This window comes from Nuphar pumila, chromosome 5 (genome assembly GCF_984573655.1).
Source record: "Nuphar pumila chromosome 5, dmNupPumi1.hap1.1, whole genome shotgun sequence".
In the NCBI taxonomy this organism is placed as follows: Eukaryota; Viridiplantae; Streptophyta; class Magnoliopsida; order Nymphaeales; family Nymphaeaceae; genus Nuphar; species Nuphar pumila.
In genome coordinates, this window is record NC_143253.1 from 42,339,225 (window position 1) to 42,359,170 (window position 19,946).

Consider the following 19,946-nt stretch of genomic DNA (forward strand, 5'->3'; position numbering starts at 1 on the left):
TGAATATGCAGATTTATAAAGGAATATGCAAATAAAAAATTAGGATTTACATAAACATGCAGATTCATTTTCATGAATACATGTATATGCAAAAAAATATAATAAGATCTACGTGAATACACAGGTTTATAATCAAATCTTTAGGAATATGCAGATTCATATTCATGAATACATGTATATACAAAAATATAATAAGATCAACATGAATATGCAGATTCATAACTCCTTAGTTTTCATATTTTAAGAACATTATTACACCCATATAGACAAGCTTAAAAGTTTTATGTATGGGTCAATAGACCCATGTACACCCATACGAAGATACATCAGGACACTTACATCAACTATGGCTAGGGCTAATTGCTGAAATATACGTATCATATATATATATATAGATGTTCTAACACATATACGTGCCCCATGGCATTATGCACACGCATAGAGAGGTTGTGCCCCTACCTTTTAGATGAACTGAATCTTCGAACACGTTTGGGATGTGGTTGGGTCAATGGGTTGTCGTCCTCCTCCCAGCTGCATGTCTACCACTGGAGTCTTTCCCAATGTGTGAGGCAGGGAATGGAAGAGATGGAGATAGGAAGAAGGAGAAGAGATGAGAGAGATGAGGGTTTGAGAGAGATATAGAACGAGAGATGAGGGGGTTTGCTTTTCACGTAAATCATAAGAGAGTCCAAGGCTAGGGCGTCTCTTTTTGGAGAGAAGAAAGGAAAGTTAAAGAAGATTTCAACAAATAAAAGCCCAAGTGGAAAAAAAAGGAAACTACTTAAGGTTTCCTTGTCTCTTCTAGCAAGTCAAACTTCCTTAATAAAATTAGATACTACCTATTACCCTTTTTTTATTTGCATTATCTCCATTTCTCAAAAACGTGTAGAGCTCTTCCTACTTACCAAAATGAGTTTTCTAACCCCTTTTCTCCTTAATTTTCATTTAAATCAATAGCACCACAAAACATGTGCTATATGAGGAGGTTTCTCATACTTCAAACCAAAAATTGGAATTATAATTCATCTTTATTAAGAGGAGGAAAAGAAAAATGTGTATGTTAAAGTTTTGCCAAAAGAATCATCATGTGCTAAAATAAAAAATCCGTTTGTATGGGGGGATTCAAACTCAATTCACTTCCTAAAGAGGTAACGAACCTCACCACTGCACTATTATTCATTTCGTTGCAAATTAAGTCTCTCTTAATTTATTTATAACTATGTAAAAGTTTTATCATTGTAGCATTTTATTTCAAAAAGATAATGTAATACTTTCTTACCCAAGTCGTGCATGTGTGGTGGGATTTGAACTCGTGTCAACTCTCTAAGAGACAACTAACCTTTTAACAACACTATCTCATATTTTATTGCAATTATGTCTACATTAATTTATTTATATACATTATGGATTTTTTAACGGGTCTCAAATCTAGGTTAGATCTTTATAAAACTTTGGATCCTCAGAGACTCCTCAACTGGACTTCAGATCTTGATTGAGATTATACCCTATTTGGATCTATTAAAAGTCTAATTAAACTTAATCTGGGTTTCAGATCCATTCATAATCCAAACTCACTTACTGTATCTAAATCCTCATATTGGTTTCGATATGCCCATATTCGGATCCAAGATAATATTTTATTATCCTCTATTTTGAAGAAAATTTCTCTTTTATTTATATCTAAAATTCTTGAATTTTTTTAGGTTTTACAGGTTTTCTCTAAGAAACCCGGTACATTTTAATATTTTATTAGTCCTAAGCCAAACTCACGTGTATGAGGCTAGGTTTAGGGCCTATGCTTATGAAAAATTGATGAAATTCGTGCCATGAATTCTGTTTTGCAAGTAAAGTATAGATCCCCTTACCTTTTTGACGAAATTCATTCCTATGCACTTAGGTTGATCTTTTCAAGCGATTCGACCGTTTCACATGAACCACAATTTCACACATGACCTATTAATGCTCCTCTCATGCACGTAGAATCCTTGTTGAGCCAAGGGTGAAACACCAAGGTCTTGGTGCTGGGAAAAGAGAGAGAAAAGAAGGGGATTTGGGAGAGAGAAAGAAGGGCTAAAAATCAAAGAGAGACAAAATGTGTGTGTGTGTGTGTGTGTGGTGTGTGTGTGTGAGTTCCACCTCTTTCTATATAGCTTCTAGATTAGGTCAAGGGCTGGGGCTAATCTCAACCCTCAATCTAATCTAAGATGAGTTTTCAAATCTAAGTATATTTTTCTTGCATTTTCTTTTGTTTCGAATTCATTTTTTGTTTATTTTCACTTTTTTGTAAGCATGGTATGTGATATATATATGCTATATACACTTCAGAGTATAACTATTATATAATTAATATATACATGTAAGGGGGTACATCAACCCCCATGGGTTGGACTCGCTTTCCAAAAACTTCATCTTGCTTGCTCGACAAACAAGTTGACTTTTTTTTTTCTTTCCTCTTTTCTTACATTGGTTCAGCCCTTGACCTTTCTAGAGCCTCCAAGGGTTGGCGCCCCCCTTATGGGCTCCTCTTTTTGAAAAAGGAAAGTTTTGTGTTTATTTTTCATTAAATTTTTTTGGCAAGTTTTTAATTTCACTTATTTTTGAAGGTTATTTTTATATATTGTATTTTAAAGTTTAAGTTAGGATGCCACATAGGATGAGAAGGCCCACCTATGGGCTCTTACCATTTTATAAATTTTGGTTAATTATTTGAAATCCAATCCATCCAATTCTATTTTTAATTTCAATTAAATTCAAATAAAATCTTTCATAAATAAAACTGTAAATTAACATAAAATGTTGATAAATAAAATTTAAGTTAAGTCTACACTTAGTTAAATTCAAATAATCATTTTTTATATAATTAAATTATTTATTATAATTTATTCGTGGAGGCTAATTCAAAATTTTCAAGAAAACTATTTCTGAAAAAAATTCAAACTATGTGAGACCTTGGGCATGTAAGGGTTCTTTTTGCATATAAATTTTTCCCAAACAATACAAACCCTTTAATATATTACTTAACTAAAATATAAAATTTTATTTTATCACACACCATAAGTAAAAATACAAAAATTCAAGAAAATGCCTCTAGATGAGTTTACCGTTCTCGTCTCCGATCTCCGCCCCGCCCCGCCTTGGACCGGGAATGGAAGGATGGAAGTTAAAATCAAAACGGGTGCGGGGAAGTTTAAGTCTACACTTAATCCCTATGTATGAAGTATGAACTCGGTCGGGTTTTCAGAAATCAGAAGTTGGGCAGAGCCCTCTCACCGGGAACTCTTCCGACGAAGCGACCCACCTCCCGCGCCGACGAACCCCTCTCTCCGGCAATCTCTTTCTGTGAGCTATTTATTTCACGCTGATAGAGATCATGCTCTCGCTATGAGCTGTAACTGGCTAGGGTTTCTAATGCTTGCGTTGCTTTCTGAAAGGGATGTGCAGGTAATCGACGATTGAAAGGAGACAGGCGCTCAATTGATCGATCAACCGATCTTCGTTTCGTGACGAAGACGAAGCAAGCATGTCGATAGATTTGATTCTGAAGCCATCGTGCGGCGGGTGTGGATCGGTATCCGACCTCTATGGCAGCAACTGCAAGCACATGACCCTCTGCCTCTCCTGCGGCAAGACCATGGCCGAGACGCGCTCCAAGTGCCGCGACTGCGGCGTCCCCATCACCAAGCTCATTCGAGTCTCTCTCGTTAATTCTGTTTTCCCCCTTTAATAGATGTCGAATTCCTTTGAAAATTTCTGATGATCGATTGTGTTGGAATTCGGAATTATTTTTGCAGGAATACAATGTTAGGGCAAGCAGCAGTGCCGACAAGACGTACTACATTGGCCGATTCCAGACTGGCTTGCCTGTCTTCTCGAGGAAAAGGAACGGCGAGGTTAGATGGTCGCTCCAGAAAGAAGGGATTCAAGGGCGCCAGATGACCGACAGTTTGCGGGTAATACAGCATACCTCATGATGTCGATTGTTAATCTTTGTCTATTATTATGAGCGTAATTCCCTCTTAATTACATCGAATCCAGAGTTCATAGATACGATGGTACTTGTTAAATTGTCTTCGTTTATGTTCCCTACTAGGTTTGTCATGAAATGTTAATTAATGCATTAACTCTGAAACACGATACTGCAGTCTTCAATAATGAAGATCACGGCCACAAATGATATAACTTCATATTTGGGAAGTGTTTGTGCGACAGAAAGATGGGTGGATGAAACATAAGTTAGTCAGCTCGTGTACTAATCAACTATATGGCACCCTATTCTTAATGATCTACAAATTACAAAATCTCGCTTTTGCCTTCCTCTATTCCAATGGATGTAAAGCGGCGCCCTTATTTTATGTCAAGTAGCAGTTTGAGTAAGTCTTGAATGAGTTCCTCGAAAGCTCGATGATGCAAGTAAAATGAACTTTTCCTTGACACTTCCATGCAATATATCCCCATCTAACTCTTGTAATAGAGTAAAATGAAACTTTGATGAATAAAATTCAACATATCCTTCTCTAACTCTTGTCATAGAGTAAAATGGAACTTTGATGAATAAAAATTTCATGAATAACTGATTGATTTTCATTTATTTTCTTTCAAACATTCTTTCATCAGCTCACATGATGATTGGTTCCTGGTGCTTGAAGATGCCTCACCCTTCAGAGAAGGACTTTGAGCTAGCTACTTAGCACTCGTTTAATTTGTTTGTTCCTTGGACTAGGAACCTCCATAGTGCTGACTGAAGTTTGTAACATGGGCAAATGTTCACATGTTCATTCTGGATCATGAATGAGTCCTCTGGTTGGTGCAAGCATGATGTTGCTATGGTGATAACAAGTTTGATATTTGGGATCAAATGGGATAGCTGGATGGCTAGGTTGCAAACTTGCAATGTGGTACCTCGTATCTAAATCCCCTGTTTTTTTTTTCCCAGCTTGCCCATTAAAAAAAAGGCTTGATATTTTTTTGACTTCTCCTTTGTGTTTCTATCCAAGGACACCTTCTCCTTTGGAACTATGAACAGTTGTGTAGTCTTCTGATCTGATTGTTGGCGTGAGTTTGATAAGTAGTTTCACGGTGTTCTTTTATGATATACCATGTTTTTTTATTTGTTCCAGGAGAAAGTGAAAAATAAACCATGGCTGTTGGAGGATGAAACTGGCCAATATCAATATCAGGGTCAGCTCGAGGGTGCACAGTATGCTACTTACTATTTGCTAATGATGCAAGGGAAGGAGTTTGTGGCTATTCCTGCTGGCTCTTGGTATGTATCACTTCAGTTGCTCTCTTCCCATATTCGACTTTTATGCAGCATAAACTTTATGGTTGCTCTACGCGAAAACATAATCATCCTATGTTTATGATGTAACATGTATTATGGTCTTTGCCTATTACGTTTTATCTAGGTGAACTGCTGTTTCTTACCCTTTAAAATCATGGATAACATTCATTCATCTTTTCCAATCTTAGGTTCAATTTTAACAAAGTCGCTCAATACAAGCAACTTACACTAGAAGAAGCTGAAGAAAAGATGAAAAATAGGAGAAAAACCGCAGATGGTTATGAGAGATGGATGATGAAGGCAGCAAACAATGGAGCAGCAGCTTTTGGTGAAGTGGAGAGGTTTGAAGACCGTGGTGGTGGCAGTGGTAGGAGTGGTGGTGGAAGTGATGGAAATGAAGGAGGCCGTCGTAAGAAAAATGCTGATAATGATGAGGATAATGCAGTAGGCTCTGATAAGGGAGAGGAAGACGAGGAGGATGAAGAGGATAGGAAAAATAGACTAGGACTGAATAAAAATGTTGGCGATGATGATGAGGAAGGCCTTAGAGGTGGTGATCTTGATGTGGATGATGATGACATTGAAAAGGGTAAGTTTTATCTTCTTTTCACCTTAACATTCTCAACTTCTATAATTTTGTTGAGATCATTATTGTTGTTATTAGTTCTTCCATTTTACACAGAAATTTTAAAAAACTGGACTTATTCTTTTGCATATCGTTTAGTTAATTTCTTTATTGACACTGCTAGAAACAAGGGAGCTGATGAAAGAATGACTAACCAATCATCGTGCAAGATGATGAAAGAATGATATGCAAAAGTATAAGTGCAGCCATATACTGGCATCTTTGGTTAACTAGATCTTGTGGATGAAGATCAAAAAATGTTATTGTGCTGAATGTTTTATCAGCTTTAAGAATGTTGAAGTGATCTTTTAGAGAGCATAAAGTTGATAGTGCATCAAGGGTTGATGGAATTCAGCACTTCCAGAAGCAGGAAAATTTTCCACTTTATTCAAGTAATGAGTGTTAATCTTGTCTCAGAATTAAAATATTAACATAAATCACCAAAAAAAATACTTTATCTATTCATGTAGTTTCTTTTTGGATGATTTTCCTATATTAAGCCAATAAGCCTACTTGATCTACCATCGCCAAAAGCATTTCAATCTTCACAACAAACTCTTTTTTTCTTTGTTTGGACTATATTCATGTAGCCAATGGCTGTCAACATCCAAAAAATGTGATTATCATGGTAATTATGCTGAGCTTAAAGTGACAATCACTATGCTCTATACAAAAATGAAACAAAGGGAATGGTAAAAGAAATTTTTTCATAGTAATCTAGAGGCTTGTTTAAGAATTTGCCTACCTCATTATAGCAATGTTACTAACTACAAAAAAAACCAAAATATCACATAATGAATAATAATCAACTACATAACACATTGAATACACAAAAATTAAGATAATAAATTATTAATAACATTTATCATTAATAAGAGAAATACAAATTATCCAATACTTAAACTATCAAACCGAATAAAGCAAACTTATAAGTGATAATATAATGCAAGTCATATAAACAAATATAAAGTGAAATAGATTCTATTCTTGCTAGAAAAGATATGGCTGCAACACATACTCTTATTGATGATTTGACATGTTTTGCTTGTTTTGTAGTTAGTAACATTGCTTCTTGAAATATGATTTTTTTTAGAATTTTGCCTTCTTTTAAAATTATTGTAGAATTTTTAAAATTTTTTTATGATTTTTATAAGTTATGACACTACTTTTTTTTAATAATTTCGGTATGAGTTACAGTATGCACTTTACAACCTTGCATTTATTAGAAATATTGCTAGGAAAGCAAATTAGCTTGCTAAAAGCATATCAAGCCGATGTTAAGAAAAAACATGAAGCTTAATCAATGGTCTCTTTCAAGGTCTATTATCAATTTTCAATTTATCTTAGACCTATGTCATAGGGACATGCTACTTTAATGGCCTGTCCCCATTGACACATGTGGACACACTCGGACACTAACACGTACATGCAATATTTTAATATTAAATTATTTATTTATTGTTTTAAGGTTATACTTTAATAAAAATGCATTTTTAACATAACATATCAAAAAATAGTCTTTTATTAATTAAAAAATTTAAAACTTTGTCCATGTGTCCTATTTTCCAAAAAAAATTGAATTTGCAAGTCAAACTCGCGTGACGCATCCTCGTGTCCATGTGTCTTTGTAACATAGCTTAGACACATGTTAATACGTACGCTAAACTATGTAGTCAAAAGCGCTAATCAGTGCCTAGTTGGTGGACTCCTAAAAAGACTAGTTGGAGACTAGGCGGGACTAGGCGGATTAGTCGGTACCTTAATTAAAAAAATAAAAAAATATGCGAATACATTGCTAAAATTAGTAACAAACATGCATGCAACATAAAATCAATCAACAATAAGCAAAAGATAAAAAACAAAACATGTTGAACATTACAAAACCTACCCAAATATTAAAAACAATTAAATAACCAAAGCAAATAACTATCAACAAATACCAAATAATTTAAAAAATCTAGATTCTAAAAATAAAGTGTTAAAACTAACAACAAACATGTATCCAATATAAAATTAATCAACAACAAATTCACGAAGCATAAGATAGTGCTATTGTCAAGCGATCTTAACTGAATATCCGATAAAATTGGATTCGTAATTGAGTTAAGCATTTTTTTAGTTTGATATTTTTTTCCTTTTCTTGACGAGAAAACCCTATTCGAGGATCAGATCGCTTAACAAGCCCACCCCTCTGTGGGGTAAAACCTTGGATAACAACACAACCACTCTGCCTTATGTGCCCCCATCCGAGCAACTGAAAATGGCATTTTTCACAAGAAAAAGGATATTTTCTGGTCTTGTAAAATTTTTAGTTTTTCATCTGAAAAAATGACGTTATTTTCCTTATCTAAAAATAGGGACAAAGCAAGGAGAGAGAGAGAGAGGTGGTAGACGGGGAGAGAGAGAAGAAGAAGAGGCAGAGGAGGAAGGGGGGCGAGAAAGAGAGAGAGAAGAAGACGAAGAGGCGGAGGAAGGGGGGGAGAAGAAGAGGCAGAGGAAGGGGGAGAGAGAAAGAGATACAAAGAGTGAGGACTCAGAGGAGAAGAAGAAGAGATAGGTGAAGTGGGAGAGAGAGGAGATGAAGAAGAGGCATAGTAAGAAGAAAAAGAAGCGGAGGAAGGGGGAAAGAAGAAGAAAAGGCAGAGAGAGAGAGAGAGAGAGAGGCGGAGGAAGGGGGAGAGAAGAAAAAGAGGAGGCAGAGGAAGGGGGAGCGAGTGAGGGTGACAGCAGAGGGCGGGCGAACATACGAGAGAGAAGAGAGAGCAAGAGAGTTAGTGAGAAAAAGAAAGAGAGAGAGATAGAGGGAAAATGGTTTATAACCCTCCCCTCCCCCTCTCGTGTTTTCGTATAAGAAAAAGAAAATTTCTTGCCCTTGCACCTAGGTGAGGGAAAGTTTGGCGCCGAGTAGGCGCCTAGTCAGGAAAAAAGGACCTTTTTTTAAAACCTAGGAATCTGGCCGATTCCTAGGTTTCCTAACGCCTAGCCTGCCTAGTCAGCGCTTTTGACTACATAGACTCTAAAGCAAAGCTAATAGAGCTGAACATGGGAAAATATATGGTTGCAACTTATACTCTTATTGACGATCACCTTCTTTGCCTTATTGACCAAAAATCCACCCTCTATTCCTACCAAAATCCTCGCAAATCCTAACCTTTAGACTCTAGATCTTACATCCAAAAAGAGAAAATTACTTAAGGTGTGTTTGGGGTAAAAAAAGCTTTATACATAAAAAAGGTCGAGCCAAAACTTATCAAACATTTTAAAAATTCATAAAAAACATTGCTAAAAAATTTAAGCTTTGGTAGTATCTGTATCGTAAGATACGCCCTATCGGAGTGCATCTTAAGATACATATGCATTTTGCCCCTGAAACTGTCTATCATATTGGTTTTTGCCCCAAAAAGTTTTGTAAATGGCTCCTAGTAAGTTCCTTATTTGACAATGCCCACAATGTCATTTGATTTATTTAACTTATTCGATGACATTCAATAATGTCGAGTCTTTATTACTAGTACAGTCACTAGTTTCTATGTCGATTTTTTAGGAAAAAACTTTAGCAGTTTTTTTTAAGAAAATGGCAATTAAAAAACAAAAATGAAGAAAAAATGATTATGTTTCTAATAACAAGAATATAAAGCTTATGAAATTTAGAAATACCACCAAAACTGAAACATGTCAATAATTTTGTAATATCTTTGTTTTACAAAAGTCGTGCTTTGTGTGTGTATCGTAATGAGATGTCTCCAAGAATACAATATCACAAAGCCACTAACGTCCAAAACACATAAACCACCAAGGGCTCACACAAATGCACTAAGTGCATACAATCACAAGTCACAAAGTGCACAATAGAACAGAATTTAAAAAAATAATATTTTATTAAGGATAAAATGCTCAAGTGAAGCATGAAGTAGGAGGGAAATAAGACCCCCTATATATACACAAAGTGGGAACCAAAGGAGAGCTCAACTAGATAGACTAGCTGTTAGCTAGCATAATGACTAGAATACAAATTACAAGAATGCCCTTAATGGTCATAACTAAATACAAAAATAAATAAAATAAAACATACAAAAAAGAAAAAATTGAAAAACCTAAAAAACATTATATATATACACTCCGCCTCAAACTTACAATGCAATCACCAAAAGTTTGTCAAGAGAAAAGGAAAACGAGGTGAAGGCAATGCCTTGGTGAAGAAGTTGACAAGTTGGAATTCTAATGATACATATGGAAATTTAGTAGATCCTTTTAGAAATTCCTCTCCATCATGATATGCTTTGTATGCTCATGAAAAGTGTGATTGCTTGCAATATATATATATTACTTTTATTATTGCAACAAAACTTTGATGGTTCTGAGATACTGACACCCATATCCTTCAAAAGATTTCTTAGCCAAATAATCTCAGTAGTTGTTGTCATGACTCGATATTCAGCTTCAGTCGATGATAACAATACATTTTGTTGCTTCTTGCACCTCTAATAAATAAGAGAATCACCCAGGAAAACACAACATCCATTGGTTGAGATTCTATAAGAATTACCTCCCTAATCCAAATTAATGTAAACAATTAAATCTAAAGACGAAGAAGATGATAAAAATAGCCTTTTGGTTATAGTACCCTTTAAGTATTTGATAATTTGCATTACAACACTCACGTGAACCATTGTAGGCGAGTGTTGAAACTGTGAACTACATGAGCTATGTCGGGACGAGTAATAGATAGCTATGTAAAAAAACTAATTAACTGAAGATAAGAAATTGGATCTTTTAATGGAGTTTCGTCATTGGCTATCATCTTAGCATTGATGCCTTCAGGAGTGTCAACCACTTTCTTATCCATTAATCTTGATTTAGCAATAATATCAACTGCCAATTTCATTTTAGATAATACATATCCTCTTAGGGAGTAAGTTACCTCAATACCTAGAAAGTATCTCAAGAAACCAAGGTCAAACATATCAAAGTTTTAATTAAGAACATTTTTAATATATTGCACTCTCTTCCTATGTCACAAAGATACGTTGACACGATCCATAAAAACTATTTTTGATATTTTAATATTAAAAATGATTTTTTTATTAAACTAATACTTAAGATCATTAAAAATATTAAAATATTGGTTCTATGAGTCAATGTGCATGTCTACGTGTCTGCTCCTGTCATGAGGGATACACCACCAAAATGGTGTGTCCCTATGACATAGGTCCCTTCTTATCATTGTCGGTAATAATCATATCATCAATATATAGAAGATAATTATTTCAGTAGGTAACAAATTGAGCAATGTTAGTATAACATGATATGGACCCAAGATCAATTATAACTTTACTAAATTAATTATACTGGGACTTTAGAGCATGTTTAAGACCATACAAGGTTTTGTGAAGACAAAACACTTTCCCTTTTTTAATTTCAGAACTCGAAGGAGGGACCATGTACACTTCTTCACTAAAATCTTCATTAAGAAAAACATTCTTAACATCTAATTGTTAAATAGGCCACTTTTTTTTACAGATGTTATGACTATGAGAATTCTGACACTAATCATTCTAGCAATAGGAGAAAAGGCTTTTTCATAGACTATCGGACTATCCCATACTCTGATAATAACTTTTTGGTGACTAACCTAGCCTTGTACCTTTCTAAAGTGCCATCACTCTTGGTTTTGACCCTAAAGATCCACGTACATCCTATTGCCTTTTTTCCTGGGGGTAAGATGAAACTTCCCAAGTTTTGGCTTTATGGAGAACATCTAATTTTGCTTTCATGACTTGTATCTATTGAGGTTGGGCATTGGATTCTTTGTAGTTAGATAGTTCATGATAGAAATGAATAACCATAAGACATGCTCTATAGTTAGAAGAAAAAGATTGATATGATACAAACCTATTAGGAGACCTAGAAACACGTTTGGATCTCCTAAGACTAGATTCTTCTATAGTTTGATTTTGTAAGAATTTGTCAAATGCACATGGATGATCCTCATTACTTCGATGAAAATAAACATAAAGTTCTCAAGAGGGTTCATTATTGGAATCATGATAAATACCAAAGGAATCAGCTCTAGATAAAGTATTAGATATATCACTATTTTCAATATGCTCAACATTATTAATATTCTCATCTTCAACATCTAAACTAGATGTCTCATTACTACCTTTAGGCAAAAGATCAGACAAAAAAGAATAATCTACATCTTCTTTAGGCTTATCTTTGTCAAATCCATCATTTTCTGCAAGAAATGTGACATTTCTTAAAAATATAAAGCTTGTCATTTTTAAAATTGGAACATCTATATTGTTTTTTATTTTCCCCATTATCAAGAAAAATGCATTCAATAGCATTTGGAGAAAGTTTATCATTTCCTTAAAAAAGAACAAAGCATTTGCATAAAAAAACTCTTAATATTTTAAAATCGGGAGAAACGTCAAAGAGTTTTTCTATAGGACAAACATTTTGCAAAGAGGATGAGAGCATCCTATTTTTCAAGTATACAGCGGTAAGCACAACTTCAACCCAAAAGTTTGTCGGTATATTTTTAGAAATAAATAAAGTTCTAGTGGTTCCGATTGTGTGTTTATGCTTTCTTTTGCCAAGACCATTTTGTTGTCAGGTTTTTGGATATGATCTTTGATGCGAATTCTCATTTTCTTTTAAATATTTTTTAAATTCATTCAGCATAAATTCACCACTCGAATCAGATCAAAAGCTAGAAATGTTTGATTGTTAATCAAGTTATGAAACTCTTTAGAACATAAAAAATTGATTTAAGCCTAAAGAAATAAATATGACATGAACGTCACATAATAAGAATATCCTCATTTAGACACAACCTGAGTAGCTCTTCATACATGCGAATGCACAAACTCAAAAGGCCTTTTGGGTTATATAAGTTCTAGTAGAAAAAGGATGCCATTTTTCCAAAAATACAATCATTATATATAAACTCTTTCATTACAAATCTTTTCCCAAAAAGGAAAATTAGTCAAATTAGTTACACTTGGATGCCCTAGTGACGCCGGTGATATACATGTGGAGATAGAAAGAAAAATCAGCAACCGCCTTTTTCTGATCAACACCTTTCTCTGGAATGGCTGCAGCTTGATGATCAACACTCGTAGTTGATTGCATATAGCAGAAATTGTTTGCCCACTAACTGCTGGTTTATCTGGGCACAATGATACACTTGTTGGCCAGAAACTTAAGGGGCATTCACGTGAGCTGATTTGACTAGGATGGTTGTTGTCATGGCTGGTAGCATCAAACTCGTTTTCATGAAAAGTAACATGTCGTGAAACAATTAATTTAGATGTGACAGGATTATAGCACCGATATCCTTTGTATACATCATCATATCCAACAAATTTGCATTCTTGAGCTTTAGGTGAAAACTTATCACATAGGGAATTATGAATATGCACAAAACATCTACTTCCAAAAGTTCTTAAAAGAGAATAATCAGGGTGCTGCCCGTGAAGCATGAAATAGGCAGAATATCCTCCAAGAGGAGTGACAGGCATGTGGTTAATAAAAAAGGTGGTTGCGTGAAAAGCCTCATTCCATAGATTCAGCTGAATTTGGGAATCCTCTATAAGAGTGAGTGTTGTTTCATATATATATGTCGGTGCTTTCTCTCAGCAACCCCGTTTTGCTGAGAGGTTCTTGGACAAGACATCTCACGTTTGGTTCCATTATCATCGAGGCAATTAGAAAAAGCCGAAGACACATATTCACCACCACCATCACTGCAGAACATATTATTTTGCGAGAAAATTGATTCTCAACAAGAGTTTTAAACTTTTGAAAAACAAACATTACTTGATCTTTAGTTTTCACAAAATAGATCCAAGTATAACGAGAGAAATCATTCACAAAAATTACTTAGAAACGAGATCTAGATAAGTCCATCACGAGTGATGGACCCCAAACAACAGAATGTATTAACTCAAGATAAAATGAAGCTCTTTTATTAGAAACAACACTGAACGGGAGCTCATGGCTCTTATATACTTGACACTGAATATATGATAAGGAACACATTCTAGACTTATTCTTTAAGGGAATAAGCCCTTTATTACATAAAATATCAAGAAAGGTAGAATTGCAGTGACCCAATCGCTTGTGCCACAGTAAAACGTCATTAATGAGGACGACTTCATATGACACTAAAACTTGAGCACGACCAACATGAGCTTCATTGAGAATGTATCTCTCTGCATCTCTTTCCTTCAATGAGGTTCTGCTTCGTGTGAATGCCCTTCACAGAGACAGAAGAAGAAGAAAAAAAATACAAGAGTTAGCTTGATCAGAAAGTTGAGACACAAAAATAAGATTATGCTTAAGGTTAGGAACAAGAAACATATTTGAGAGATGAAACGGACCATGTGAAGTGTGAATGGTGGTGGTTCCAATGTGGGTAATGGAATGTGCTTTTCCATCAACAGTGACTATTTTTCCATTATCGCGATGAGGAACTAGATTTGAAGGTTTACCTGCATCACGAGTTGCATGATGTGTTGCTCCTGAATCTAGAAACCAAGCACTCGATTGTGAGGTCTGAGGAGTGGAAAAAGCTGTCCAGGTGGGCTGATCTGAATTAGCAGGCTACTGAGAACCAATAGGGGGCGTGAGCTGCTGATGTTGCCCTGCTGTCCATGGTGAACCATAAGAATTTTCAACCTGGGAAAAGGCTGCACTCAAAGAGTCCATGTCCTAAGTTGGTCTCGGAGATAAGTAGGATCCAAGCCCAGCAGTTGCATTATAGGTTGCTAGTTGTGGACCTTTTCCCCTTGTCATACTGCTGGCCTGTGGTGCAAATTGACAAAAACGAGTTGGATAAGTAACTGTAGGAGGACGGTATGTTGGAACATATCTCCAATAACAATTAGAACATGAATGTTCTCGCTTTATACACATTTGGCAGAAGTTCCCTTGCAGTTACCCCTGTCGGAGTATGAATAAGCACCAGTCTAGAAAGTGTTGCCATGATGAACCCCACTACCATTTGATCATTCTTGAACCAAGTGATATAATCCTTGTTCTTAATATAAACCATATGATCAGAATCATCATCTTTCACTACCTCATTTTCCTTTTCTTTTGATTTTTCTTTAGTAACTGGCACAAATTCCAAGGGTGCAACTGTAGATCCATCGAGGTGTCCCATCAAGTCGTGACTGCAAATGAACGGAATAATCTGCTTTTTCCACGTTATGAAATTGGTTGCATCCAACTTTTCATAAACAAGTTGGTTGAGAAAAAAAGGGAATGAGAAGACATTTGGAAGAAAATGAGATAACTGCTCAGAATTAAAATCAATTTGAATTTAGAATCTCAAATATCAAGGAAAAACTGGTCACGCTGGTTGTTTTTTTTTAAACCGGCGGATCTTGGAGAGGGTGTGTAGTCTCATGACTACTCAATATCCACCAAATGAAAACTTAATTTTATTTGGTTTTGGGACAAAAAACATGAATAGGAAAAAATAAAAGGAAGGGCTCTCACGTTATGATGAGGGAGAGATGAATCAGATCTGATTTGAGTCAAATATGTATAGAATTTCATGAGTTTGATTTCAATCAATGAAGAATTCAGATCGAAGAATAGGAAAGATTTGGGATGAATAAAAGAAAGAGGATTTGAACAAAATTCATCAGATTTGATTCAACGTGATCAAATCTGACTATATGTGATCCAAACTGATCTGACATTGTCAGATCTGAAGGAGAGAAGACAAGAGTTAGATCTTACGTGATCAGGTCTGACTTAAATAGGAACGAAAAAAGAAAAACGAGACTTGATCAAGTGAAGGAAAAGAAAACAAGATCTGATCTAGGGTGATCAGATTAGTTTGAGAAAGAGAGAAGGAAAAAACACGATCTGATCTATTATGATCAGATTTGACTTAGAAAGAAAAAGAGATAAGAAGGACCATGACTTGATGTTCCTACCTCGACCCGCTCTGATACCATGTGAAGATTGCTGCACCTCTCAGTTTGCGTGACCTGTTACACAAAAAATAGAGGGAAAAGAAAAGAAAAGAAAAGAAAAGAAGATGAACGGGGGTCATGCCCTAGCTGGGACGTCCCTCTTGATTATATATTGAAGGCTGAAAACCTATGAGCAATTACAAGTATACCCTTTGGTATATTGTACATTTACACCATAATACATAAAGGAGAAAAGACAAGGAAGCCCCTCATACGTGAATTCTAACAATCTTCTCCCTTTGTCATGCCAAGATGAGTCTTTTTTTTTTTTGCAAATCTTTGCAAGGGCTTCATTGAGAGGAGGAGGTGAAAAATAATAAAGTGAGGACCTTGCTTGCTCAAATTCGGGGTGAAGACCATGAAAAAACTAAAAGAGTTGTTCTTTTTCCATTTATCTACGAATAACTGTAGATCCGTGGAGAAGTTGTTATAACTGACCCATCGCTCAATAGGATGTCAGATTCTTCCCGTTCTCCTGGACTGCATATCGATGTGTTGATCATTATTCTTGTGACGTTGTTCATAGACGACTCCTTGGAATTTTGTGGCATCTGAAGTAGGCACGATAGGAACCTGCATATTTCTCAGCCCTTCTGGCTGAGGCTCTACATTGGTCTCACTCTGTTCAACTGGTGGGGTATGGCATGGGGTGACATCATGTGTCCCTGTTGTGTCTAGTTGGTTAAGTAACTCAGCGGCAAACCATGGCTGATACCACTCGACATCCTTGTTGTGTCCATCTATATTTCATGAGTTCTCAATAGTGTTTTCATCAAACACAACATTTCGTGAGATTCTAATGCGATGAGTGGTGGGGTCATAGCATCAATACCTTTTGTATTGATCAGTATATCCAACAAACTTGCACCTGCATGCCTTGTCCTGAAACTTATCACGTTGAGAGCTATCAATATGAACATAACACATGCAACCAAATACTTTTAATTCATTATAATCAGGATGAACTTCGAAGAGTGCAAAATAGGGAGATTGATTCTTTAGTAATCTCATGGGCAAACGATTTATGATATACACAGCAAAATGAAAGGCTTCCGTCCATAAACTCATGGGAATCTAAGTGTCATGCAACATGCTCAAGGCACTTTCCACAATGTGTCGATGTTTTCTTTCCGCCACACCATTTTGTTATGGTGTATGTGGGCAAGATATACGATGACTTATTCCATTATCTTGGAGAAATTCAGTAAATTTCTTTGATAAATACTCACCCCCTCCATCACATTGAAAATGTTGAATTTTGGACAAGACTTGATTATAGACTAGAGCATGAAATGAACGAAAGAGCTTGAATACCTCAAATTTATGTTTCATAAAATAAATCCAAGTGTATCTGGAATAACTATCAATGAAGACAACATAATAACGACTACCAGACAAAGAAGTTTGTGGAGCAGATCCCCAAACATCAGAATAGACAATTTTAAATGGCACATAAGCTCTCTGATTTATTGAACTAAAAGGAAGGACATGACTCTTGCATAATTGACAGTTGGAACAAAGAGAGGTCTCAGACTCCACACTTATACTAGACTGTGGAACAAGCCCACTTGACACAAGTTTCTCAATGAATGATTTATTACAATGACCCAAACGACGATGCCAAATCTCTGGCTTATTACACTGAGACAAACTAAAACAATCTTTGAAGGACATTGGGTGATCTGACGAACTCGATAAAGCACCACGAATAGGAGAAAAAGATTCCTCGAGGACATACATATTTCCCTGTCGTTCTCCTTCAACGAGTGTCTTCTTCGTGAGAAGGTCCTTGACACGTACAACAGAAGGAGTAAATTCGACAGAAGAATTAGTATCATCAAGTTTGGAGACAGAAACATTGTTTTTGACAATACTGGGAGAATGATAAACATTAGATAAATTCAATGAAGAATTAAGAAGTGGAAGATCAACATTTCCAGTGTGAGATATAGAATGAAGAGTACCATCTCCAGTTTTAATATGAAATTTCCCATGGTAAGGAATGGGTTTCGAAATCTTACCGACATCACCTGTTACATGTGCCGCAGACCCGGAATCAATGTACCAAGTTCCTTGTTCATTCTGCTTGAAGCTTATCGCTGAAAGAGTAGATATCAAAAGATTCTTCATATTATCCTTTTTATCGTCTTTCGAGTCTTCTCCTATTCTTCTGTGAAAGGATCCTGCACCATTAGATTTTTTTTGTTTTGTGGGTTGTGCCAGCAATTGGCTTTAATGTGCCTCCTTTTTTTGCAATGAAAACATGTTGGTATATTCCTGGATCTCTGGTTGTCTGAGAATGAGTTGAGTGGCATATTGGGCATGGGCAACAACCCACGGCCTCCTTGACTGTTCCTTCCTTGACCGTGACCATCTCGAAAACCTTCACGTCCTCTTCCTGACATCATCTTGGTAACCAGTACATCATGATGACTGGAGTTGATGACCATCTCCTCTCCCCTAATGGTAATTTCGTATTGCAGTAATTTCGCACGAAGATCTTCAAAACTTGGCAACGAAGGAAGGCATAGAAGGGAGGTGACCAACATGTGATAATTGGAGCCAAGTCCATTCAGTGCTTGTTGAACTTTTTATTTGTCAGGAATTTCACAACCCACCATGGCCAGTTGATTGGTGAGAATCTTGACCTTGTTCATGTAATCTGTAACTGACAAGTTCTCTTTCTTTAAGAGCTGGAATTCTCTCTTTAAATGTAGGATTCTGGCGTCTGGAATCTGAGAATATGTTTGCGCCAACCTTTGCCATAACTCCATAGACGAGCATTCATCGAGAATGCCGACCAATACCTCTTGAGAAAGAGTAGATGTGATGTAAGCAACTACCGCTTGATCTTTTCTCCTCCATGTCCCAAATTCTGGATTACAAATCGATTTGTTGAAAACCTCCCCTTTATCATCTCGCTCTTCTTACATCACAAGCTTTGGAGGTGCATGAACTGTCCCGTCGAGGTGTCCAGAGAGATCCAAACTTCTGATAAAGGGCAAAATTTGCCTCTTCCAGGTCAAGTAATTCGAATTGTTCAGTTTTTCACAGACGAGTTGACCAATGAAACTTGATGGTAGAGAAGGAGAATCCATGACGAAAGAATACGAAGAAAGATGAATAAGGAAAACGTCGAGTGCAAGAGCAGCAATACAAGGCAACAACCAGTGCAGTAGTAATAGAAATTTCAACAAATTATAAATTCCAATAATCAAAATTCGTCTCCTTTTTTTTCTAAAGAGACATGTTAGCCGCAGATGATCGAATACACCCAACTGTTCTGGTGCTGCCTAGTATTCAGCGAAGGCTAATCAAGCTAGAGGTCCTTTTTTTTTGTATTTTAAATTAAAACTACTGTTGACGTCAATGTCGACAACTAGCAGAAGAAAGGGGTCTTAGTTATCAGACCTGATCTATTCCAGGAATATCAACAAGGACCGATTTAAAGATAACGTAACTGGGAAAATAGTGAATCAAATTCGTATTGGAAGAAGGGGAATAGTCGAAACCGAGAAGAAAAGATGCAGATCTAAAATTGATTTTAGATCTGTCGATATCTAAATGAGAAGTGAATCGCAGATCTGAAACTGATTTCAGATCTGTAGATATCTAAAGGAGAAATGAATGATTAGAAAAGGGAAGAGCTGATTAGAAACAAAGAAATAGAGATTGGGGTTAAGGGGAATAGTCAAAACCGAGAAGAAAAGACGCAGATCTGAAATTGATTTCAGATCTGTTGATGTCTAAATGAGAAGTGAATCGCAGATCTGAAATCAGTTTCAGATTTGTCGATATCTAAAGGAGAAATGAATGATTAAAAGAGGGAAGAGATGATTAGAAACAAAGGAAAGAAAGAGAATCACTCTAACCTGGAGTTCAAAGTTCAATCTCTGCAGACACGCTTTCCGGGATCAACTTCACTGATGAAGTCCCGCTTTGATACCATGTAAGATTTGCCTCTTGGAGTATACGCTGATGTAGAAGAAGACAAAGATGGTGAGAAAGAAGGGGACGGTTGCAACAAATGGTCTGATCTCACTCA

The 19,946-nt window shown here is 36.0% G+C and overlaps 1 protein-coding gene across 2 annotated transcripts in view; it reads left to right on the forward strand.

The window, feature by feature from the left end:
- The first annotated feature begins 3,210 nt into the window (after window positions 1-3,210).
- RAP74 (transcription initiation factor IIF subunit alpha RAP74) overlaps window positions 3,211-19,946 on the forward strand; it is a 63,385-nt gene continuing 46,649 nt past the window's right edge. The window contains exons 1-5 of one of the 2 annotated variants that reach the window (XM_090006053.1): window positions 3,211-3,339; window positions 3,432-3,691; window positions 3,792-3,950; window positions 5,118-5,263; window positions 5,470-5,870. In XM_090006053.1, the coding sequence (XP_089862179.1) occupies window positions 3,521-3,691; window positions 3,792-3,950; window positions 5,118-5,263; window positions 5,470-5,870 (877 nt within the window). In that variant the 5' untranslated portion in view covers window positions 3,211-3,339; window positions 3,432-3,520. The remainder of the gene's footprint in view (window positions 3,340-3,431; window positions 3,692-3,791; window positions 3,951-5,117; window positions 5,264-5,469; window positions 5,871-19,946) is intronic. The other variant, XM_090006054.1, reaches the window with a different exon arrangement.